Consider the following 8,968-nt stretch of genomic DNA (forward strand, 5'->3'; position numbering starts at 1 on the left):
GTGTAGTACTTTTCCTATGTGTAGTACTTATTTGTGTTTTTATGTTTTTATGTTATGTGTAGTACTTATTGTGTTTGTATGTTTTTATGTTTACTGTATGCACCTTCACACCAGAAAAAATTCCAAGTAGGTGTAAACCTACTTGGCAATAAATCCCTAAAAGAATAGCATAATTTGTTATCAAACAACATGATATATTGTTTGTTTGATAACAAATTATGCTATTCTTTTGGACTGGTCTTATCGCTGTTATTATCTAATTAGAGCATAGAATTGAAATAAATCCAAGGCAATTTTCTAGTTTTATGATATAGCTTTTGGTAGTGTTGTGTTGTGCTGTGTTTGGTACAGTGTAGTGTCAACAAGAACTCTATGGACATAATGTGAAAACCTTTCACACTGATATCTACAAAACTGAAAGAATACTATAAATGGGTCCATTCTTTGATGGTCATTGGTCACACAACTTTTTTTTTTGTTTAAAACTAACATAATGAACCACTGAAATCTACATTGCATAAAATATGAAGCCCCATTAAAGTTAGTGACCCTCTGCCAACTGAAAACTTGTTTGAGCAGATCTCTTAACCTATGCCACAATTTAATGAATGTAATCTTTTGATCACAGTAAGAGTAGAATCTTACTGAATGGTACTGAATATCTAGTGGTGTCCTTCCACATGATTGTGCAAACCTGTACATCTTTGGAGCTACCTTGGAAGAACATTTTAACATTAGCAGTTTGCCCTCGCTGGCTTCAGCTACAATTACTTAATGTGATTTCATAGAAGCCTATGTTATATTGTTGCCAAAGACCAGTTTGTAAATGTAATCTTCTTTCATCTTCTGAGCTGTCCTACTCATTACTTCATTACCGATTTCAGCAGAGATGACATGAGCAAGCCTAAATAACAATACTTATATCAAATATTTCAAGTCTCGAGTTGCAGTGGGTGGGGATGTTAGTAGGTCTGTTTATGTAGAGACCATAGAGGTCAGTATTCGAAAAACGTTTTGTTTCACTTAGGACAAAAAGGAAATGACGTTGCTCGATGCAAATGATTTTTGACGAATTCAAACATGGCGGAATACTTGGCGTCCATTTTCGGAACAGAGAAAGATAAGTGAGTAACATTTATTAATTAATTTCGAAATCAGTATAATTATGTGAAGCCCAAACAGTCGTATGAGATGTATAGATACAATTAACCGCTTCCGAGTAAACCGCACTGAAACTACGGATGCAGACGAACGTTCCAACACGCTAGCCAACTAGCGAAGACGTGAATGCTAACTAGCTGGCTAGCTAGTTTAGCTAACTCGCATGCTTCTTTCCATGGCTTGTTCTGTAGCAAGTTACGTGCGCATGGGTGTATTTAAATAAACTTTATTTAAATAATATGGTTATTAACGTTAGTGGGCATTAGCTATACTGCAAACTATGTGTGGCCATATACCTAGCTAAGTTAGCTCAGAGGTTACTAATAATGGCTAGCTAGCTGCAAACTGGTCATTATTCATTCATTGAGCTTCACCCTGTTGTGAGCTTTTGAGTATTGCGGCAATGTTTCACCTAGCTAAATCCTTAACTGATCATGTAACTGCAAAACAAAGACCCAATTGCCCTGTAATAAGTAATTGTTGACGTTGTGTCGTCATTTTACGTAAACCCACGCGTAGTTGTATTCAGAATCATGTATTGTTGGCCTTGTTGGGGTAACGTTGTTGCTCGGCTTTACGTTACTGTTTGTAGCGCTGCAGACGAGGGAAAGAAATCTTTCATTCATGAACGTACCATGTGCCTAAGCATTTGTGGTTATTTTCTTTTTACAGAGTCAATTGCTCATTTTACTTCAAAATCGGAGCATGCCGTCATGGGGATCGATGTTCCAGACTCCACAACAAGCCAACTTTCAGCCAAGTAAGGATCCCTTGTATAACAGAGTATTATTATTATTATAACTGGATTTCGCCAATTTAATAGTTTGTGAACTGAAGATATTCACCTTTCACTCCTGTGTGATGAGAATCCTAGACACACGTCACATGTTCTATTAGAACATACCTTGCAGTACTTTTTCAGTCGGTCAGTTTTTTTTTTATTGCACAAGCGACACACTGCAACACACACGTGGATATAATTTCATACTTACTTTATCAGTACTTGTTCCTGTAGCAGATTAGAAAATATAGGTTTCACCCTATGGGATTAGCCTGTAGGTTTCATCGTTCATTTTATTTGGGCAATTAAGCTAAAGTGAATATATGTATTAGTTTTGAGGCATTGTAGATCGTTTTTTTGTGGGGAAAAGGCTAAAAAATAAAAATAACCCTTAAAGTAGGCCAGTATCTGCTCTGGGCCCAGTAGAGGGTGATCTTGAATTAATTATCCATAAATGAGTAAAATGCCAAGACCTGTTCTTTGTGCTGTCCCAGAGATGAGGTGCCCCATAGAGGTCGACGGTTTTTGGTTTCTTCTTTTAGATCTCTGTCAGCGTCCATATTATTCAAACACACCTTCCTACATCTGTTGCTTGATAATCCCCATAGCACTTCGCACAAGAAAACAGCAGATGTTTTAAACATACTGTATTTTTTTCAGTTCTCTCAGCAGAGCTTCTAGGCCAACGTCATCTTGTGTGAAATACCAACACAATGCAAAGATGGCAGTTGACTCCCATTTCTAAGTTTATCTATTCTAGATTCATCTTCGACCCGGGCCACTCATGCAACTCAGTGTCTACTGATCCCCACTCCTTCCCTTTTCGACCCTAAATGACTTCCAATGTGAATTGGCCGTGTAAACAATCGAAGAAGACTAAATATATACATTTAATTCGCAGCACACTGGTTTCAGAAATCAATGCGTCATGGATATAGGGTTTACTTCCCCCGACCTTAACTAGTTTTTAGAACAGTTCCATTCCAAAAAGACACTGGAATTTTCGTGGTGTGAGATGGTGGAGCCATTTTCCCAAAAGGCCTGAAACACATTGTCATCGAGGCTGTTCGGGGAATACAGATATCACTGAAGAGCATTATGTGTCAGTGTTATAGTCACTAACCCCACAGTTTAAGGGATTTCAAACTAACTGGTTGAAGTATTGGTTGAGCATGGTTATCCATACTGGCTGATACATTTTTCTTCAGGTGCAGTAGTGTTCTCCACTGTTTAACCTTTTCTGTTTGTGTGCATTGCTCAGCCTCAGCCATTTTACTCAACCCTCTTTGTACTGCACATTACCTTTGAGAAGGCAACGATGGAGTAGTCAGATATGATCTGTTGACATCCTGCTGGTCTGAATTATGACTTAACTTTCTGTACCCTTCCATGTTGCTTACAAATTTGTGATGTTTTGTGTTTCAGACTATTGCCCTCTTGAATATTTACCGAAACCCTCAAAACTCTGCACAGTCTGCTGATGGTCTGCGCAGTAAGTTTTTCATTGGTCTGAATGTTGTATGTCTGCGGTTTGTATACTGAGAAGGTGTTTGTCCCTTAATTCCTCTAAATCCTTGTCGGTATAGAAGAAGAACACCCATTAGCATAAATACCCTTAGGTAGGTTGAGGTTTTAGTTTACCTGTATAAGATGACCATTGATGTGTTAAAAGCCTTAGGCTAAAGATGCAGTCTGCAATTCTGTGTCGGTTCCAGAAAAGCTTATTGATACTTAATCTTAGCCACTGTTGGCTTCCCATTTACAGAGCCAGGACTGTGTACAAACAGCACTAAAGACAGCTAGAGGACTGAGGAGCAATTTGCTAAATTTGACAAAAAGTGTATGGGATTAGAATTGCGGACTGCACCCTTGAGTCGTTATGCAAAAAGATATACATTCCCCTTAGATTATGGCTCAGAATGCACTGTGGTGTAGGGGAGAGCGAGGCAGGTTATCACACTGGTGATCTCTCCAAAGCTAGGCACAACATCTCAAAACTGAAGTAGCTATATTGTGTGACGCAACCCTCTGAATAAACCTCTTGTTTACTTTCAGTCAGGGTCACCTGAGACTGAGGTGAATGCAATTCCTCCACTTTTTCTCTTCCAAAAGTAAAACTGTGGCATGCTGAACTATCCCTGAGATGTAGCCCATATTAGTTCATTAGTGAGTTTGGGGAAAGTTGTCAGAGTTGACCTCAAAGCCCTGGCAGGTTTTCTTGGCCTGGTGTAACCAGATCCAAATTCACATCATAAATAGGTTTTGGCCACGCTCCATTTGGGGATTGTTTCCAGTCGTTGCATCCTTATGGGTGTAGACTTCAGGTTAATTTTGAAACAATTGGATCAGCCTTTAACCAATCAGCATTGACCACTATGGGCTTGCTTTACCTTCTACCTCGCCACTAATGGTGCACGCTGATGTATTGGGCTTTTCCCAAAACCTCGTTGGTTGTTGGGCAGCAATGTCTTTGCCCTCAGTGAGTAATTTTACACATTATTCTTGCTCCGGCTTCAATTTTACGACGTTTGATAGCGTTGTTGCTACTGTTTATATCACTTTGTCTAGCTCTAGCACTGCCGTCCTTGTTATAACTATTTGAAACATAGTGGGAAGAGAAAGAAAAAGCCAGTGTGGAAAGTGAAGAGTGTTCAAGTTGAGTTTGGGAAAGAAAAAGAGGGTAACAAAGCATTACAAGAAACATACAAGCGACTCGTCAGACGAGAGCAAGTGCTTCTGCGTTGTCTGTGTGGAACTATTTTCAATTAGCTGGCCAAAGGAGACTTGGGTTCTTGGCCCATGTTGTATGTAGGCCATATCAAGAGAGGCTTTTTATGTTTTTGCCAGAATTATGACTTTGAAAAATTCTGTCAGACAGACCCTAGGTGCTTGTCTTCAATTTAGTCTGCCATCATTATTTTTACTGATGGGCATGATTTGGCATTATTTTTTAGAAAATAAGTGGTTATTTTTATGTTCACATATGGTGTTGAGCTTATGATATAAAATTAGTTTGGGATCTAAAATAAAATAGATCTATGTTCACAATTAGTTAGGTGTTATTGGCTTGATAATCAAATGTGACTATGTCCCCTTATGGAGCATGTTGTCACAAGAACACACTCTTAAGTTAATGCATAGTAATTTGGCACTGAAACACATTGCATGTATTGCAATACAATGAATATGAAATATGTGCCAAAGACTTGGGTCTTTCCTTTGGAACATCATGGCCATTATGATGTATCGTTAGCAGTATTGTGAGAACAATATTAACTCATCTTCGTGTAATTCCTTTCACTTGGTAAGTTGTCCTGTGTTTGTATAGTATGCTGGGAATGTTTAAATGGATTCTCTGGCTTCCAAAAGGCTTTTAATGCTTAAAAATGGGAGTGTGACAGTTGATTGTCCCTTGTAGTTACCATACACAAGCCATGAGGGCGTTTGGAAATGCCCCCGCATTTATTGCATTCTGATTCCATTAAGCACTGCCTTGTTTAACATACTTTAAAGTTGTATGTTGCGTTGCACACTTGGCTACTCCTAATGCAATGTAAATGGCTTCTGTTAGCCAAAGTACATAGTAACAGTCACTCAGAGTCATAAAACCAAATAGTTTGTCATGGCTTAATGCATTTCCTAGTGAGGACATTAGATGTGTGCCCTGTAAAAAGTGTTTTTGTCAATTGACCATCTAAAAGGACAAACGGTAGTCTTTTTTTTTATCCATGCTTATGTGGCACTTCTGTTTCCTCTTTATGTGGATGTGGTGATCTTGAATAGCTGATCATTATAAGCTTACAGGTTCTACAAGCACAGATACTCTGGTGGAGTGAGATAAAGAATACTGGGTTAGTGTTGTATGTTCTTGAAAACAAATCTAGTTCTATAGTCTTACAGAAAGGGCCCATGAAATTTGCTCGAATGTCGTACCTCATGCTCTAAGTTGTTTGTTTTTCTCCCTTGTTGTGTGTGCAGGCACAGTCAGTGATGTGGAGATGCAGGAGCATTATGATGACTTCTTTGAGGTGAGTGCCCCGTATCACTGTTTGTGTGGGGATCTGTTGCTCTCATAGCAAATGTCTGTACCTTTGGTAAGACTTTGTGTGTTGTTTGTATGAAAGCACATGTTTGGAGTCAGAGGTCATTCTTATATCTGACCTACATCACATGCTCCTCACCACCACCCATCCCCTTCTTACCCCACAGGAAGTGTTCACGGAGATGGAAGAGAAATACGGAGAGGTGGAGGAGATGAACGTTTGTGATAACCTCGGAGATCACCTGGTGGGAAATGTGTATGTAAAGGTGAGTTAAAGGGAGTGGTAGAGAGGGTGAACCTGTTTTTGAGTTCCTAGAGCAACTCAGGTCTGTGGCCCATCACACTGACAAATTTGAGGTCACAGATCTACTTCTGCTGCTAATCAGGTAAATGTAGGCATTTTTCGGTGAACTTGGGGTTTGTGTGTGTGCTTTTTCCCATATAGTTCCGTCGTGAAGAGGATGCAGAGAAAGCAGTCATTGACCTTAATAACCGCTGGTTTAACGGGCAACCCATCCATGCCGAGCTGTCTCCAGTCACAGACTTCAGAGAAGCCTGCTGTCGTCAGTATGAGATGGGGTCAGTAAAAAAAAAAGAAAGTTTAACACTTCAGTGCTTACAGGAACTGATAAGGAAGTAGAGTCCAGAGCTGCGGTTGAATAGTCTTTTTTGCTCAAATTTCAGTTCCATTTATCAAACTAATATTTTCTATATAGTATTTACATTTTTCTTTATTGGGTTATTTTAATTATGTGAGTGATTGTCATGGTTACTTGAATGTTCAGTGCCCAGCTGAAGCAGGCTGAACCATAGACATATATATATAGATAGATAGATATCTATATATGTCTATGGGCTGAACATAGTAATATATAGTACATATAATAGTACATATAATACTGTGGTTGGTTTTTGTCCCTTCAGCATAGAGGCAGCCTGTTTTTCCATACATTATAGATCATGGAAATCCAGCTATTTTGTTAATGGAAGTCAGGGAATTTGACTTAGAGACAGGATGTCATTTGTTTTGACTATTCAACTGCAGCCCCAACTTTCCTCTTGATTTGCATTGGACTAACTGCAGTACTCCTCTTTCCCTGCAGGGAGTGCACTCGAGGCGGTTTCTGCAATTTCATGCACCTGAAACCCATCTCCCGGGAACTGAGGCGAGAGCTGTATGGCCGTCGCAAGAAGAGGTGCGTGGGAGGGGGAAAAGAAACCATATGGTATGAGTACTAAAGGATTTTGAGCACAGTAATACCTCAGAGTCCTCTTTCATTAAAGCTTGACTAGCTGCTGAAGTCAGTGTGTTAAGTTTGCAAAAGGGTGTGAGGAGGGAGGGAAACTTTTGGCGAAGTCAGAAGACCGATTTCAAACCCATGGAATGATTTAAGTTCTTCATGTCAAGAATGCTTCTTATGGGGGATTGCATGTCAGAGAGTCAGCTAATTTTAAAGTTGCCTGCTTAAATATTTTCCTCCTAACATTGGTTTAAAGTGTTGGTTAGGCCATGATCACTGCTGCAATGTAATACTGTTTGGTAATTGGCCTTGAGTGTGAAGCTGGATGTAGGTTCCATTATAACCATCTGGGCTTTTGCATTTTTTTTTTTAACATAAAATTAAACTAACCAACATAATGGAAGGAAGTGAAACAGTTGTGTGTACAGAAAGGTTAGAGAAGCTGCCCATGAATGGCTCCGGTTACTGAAACTCAGACTATGCTAACAGGTGTTAACAAGTTGCTAGACACCCTGCCCCTTGGCTAGTTACATAGAGTAACCTAAGGTCTTAGGGTGCTGACCCAGGAAAGTTTTGGGTTTTATGTGCCATTTACTGGGCATCTACTCATCATCTACTCACTTTTTTTGTTAAGCAGGCATCGCTCACGCTCACGATCCAGGGAACGCCGCTCTCGCTCGCGGGACCGTGGTAGAGGAGGTGGAGGAGGAGGAGCCGGCGGCGGCGGTGGTGGTGGTGGTGGCGGCGGCGGCGGCAGCGATCGAGGTGGTGGTGGTGGCGGCGGCGGCGATCGAGGTGGCGGTGGTGGCGATCGAGGTGGCGGCGGCGGTGGCGGCGGACGTGAAGGAGGCAGAGATCGAGAGAGACGGAGGTCACGGGACCGGGAACGTTCTGGAAGATTTTAAGTGTGGCTCAAACCCCTACCATCCCCCTCCTCTCTTGGGTGTAGAAGTAGTCTCATTATGACCAAAATGTGATTAAAATGTTGGATTTGTCTCTCTCTCTCGCGCGCTCTCTCTCTCTCTCTTTTGAGGTTTTTTTTTTTTCCTTTTTAGTAACGACTTGCCTTCTCAATAAAAAAAGTTTTTTGGTGAGTGTTGTACAGTGCTTATTTTTCCATCAGACTTTTTTTAATTGGCTCTGTTGGTGGAAAATGTCCCAGATAACCGTAATCAGAATTGTGTAAAGTGTTTGGAGGATACACCTTAATGTACTAAATGGAAAATGTACTAAGTCAGTTTTGTATATGAAGTTGTTAGAAACCAGATGAATTGCATCACTATGTCGGGAGGTTGTCCTTACTGTAAGGTCGCGTATGATTAACACGTAACTCTTATCAATGCCAATGTTTTGTTGACACACCATATTAGGGAATAAAGGGAAAAAGTATTTCGTACTCAGTAGTTAAGCCACAAATTTGTTCTCATTCTCCTTTTGTGTAGGTCCGTTTTATTCAATGAAGTATTTATTTTACTTCAAGGTTTCCAGTGATTTCTCATATGTTATCTTGCTATGATGAACATAACCTACTGTGTTGCAGAAGTCTAGCAAACTGCCTGATCAGGTATTAAAACAGCGGTCGTGTGTTAGACAGAAAGCCATACGCTCGTAAAGGACTTTTTCAAAGCTGTCCTGTGCGAATATGAGAAGTACCGCAGGTCTTGAACTGGTGGTTTGGCGGTCGTCCACGTAGCCATAAAAAAACTGGCAAAAGCTTGGGGAGAAACATTAGCACTGCATTGC

The 8,968-nt window shown here is 40.3% G+C and overlaps 1 protein-coding gene across 6 annotated transcripts; it reads left to right on the forward strand.

Annotated features, from left to right (window-relative positions):
* The first annotated feature begins 1,010 nt into the window (after positions 1 to 1,010).
* On the forward strand, positions 1,011 to 8,319 carry u2af1 (U2 small nuclear RNA auxiliary factor 1). Of its 6 annotated transcripts, none has more exons than XM_031583996.2 (8): positions 1,011 to 1,124; positions 1,834 to 1,921; positions 3,368 to 3,434; positions 5,912 to 5,970; positions 6,152 to 6,250; positions 6,430 to 6,563; positions 7,088 to 7,210; positions 7,860 to 8,319. In XM_031583996.2, exons 1-8 carry the CDS (start codon positions 1,081 to 1,083, stop codon positions 8,128 to 8,130), a joined length of 885 nt encoding a protein of 294 aa, XP_031439856.1. In that variant the 5' UTR covers positions 1,011 to 1,080; the 3' UTR covers positions 8,131 to 8,319. The 6 variants fall into 6 exon arrangements, with proteins under 6 accessions (XP_031439856.1, XP_031439872.1, XP_031439862.1 ...); XM_031584012.2 differs by having other exon boundaries at positions 7,088 to 7,180; XM_031584002.2 differs by having other exon boundaries at positions 1,012 to 1,124; positions 7,863 to 8,319.
* The last annotated feature ends 649 nt before the right edge of the window (positions 8,320 to 8,968 follow it).

This window comes from Clupea harengus, chromosome 2 (genome assembly GCF_900700415.2).
Source record: "Clupea harengus chromosome 2, Ch_v2.0.2, whole genome shotgun sequence".
NCBI lineage: Eukaryota > Metazoa > Chordata > Actinopteri > Clupeiformes > Clupeidae > Clupea > Clupea harengus.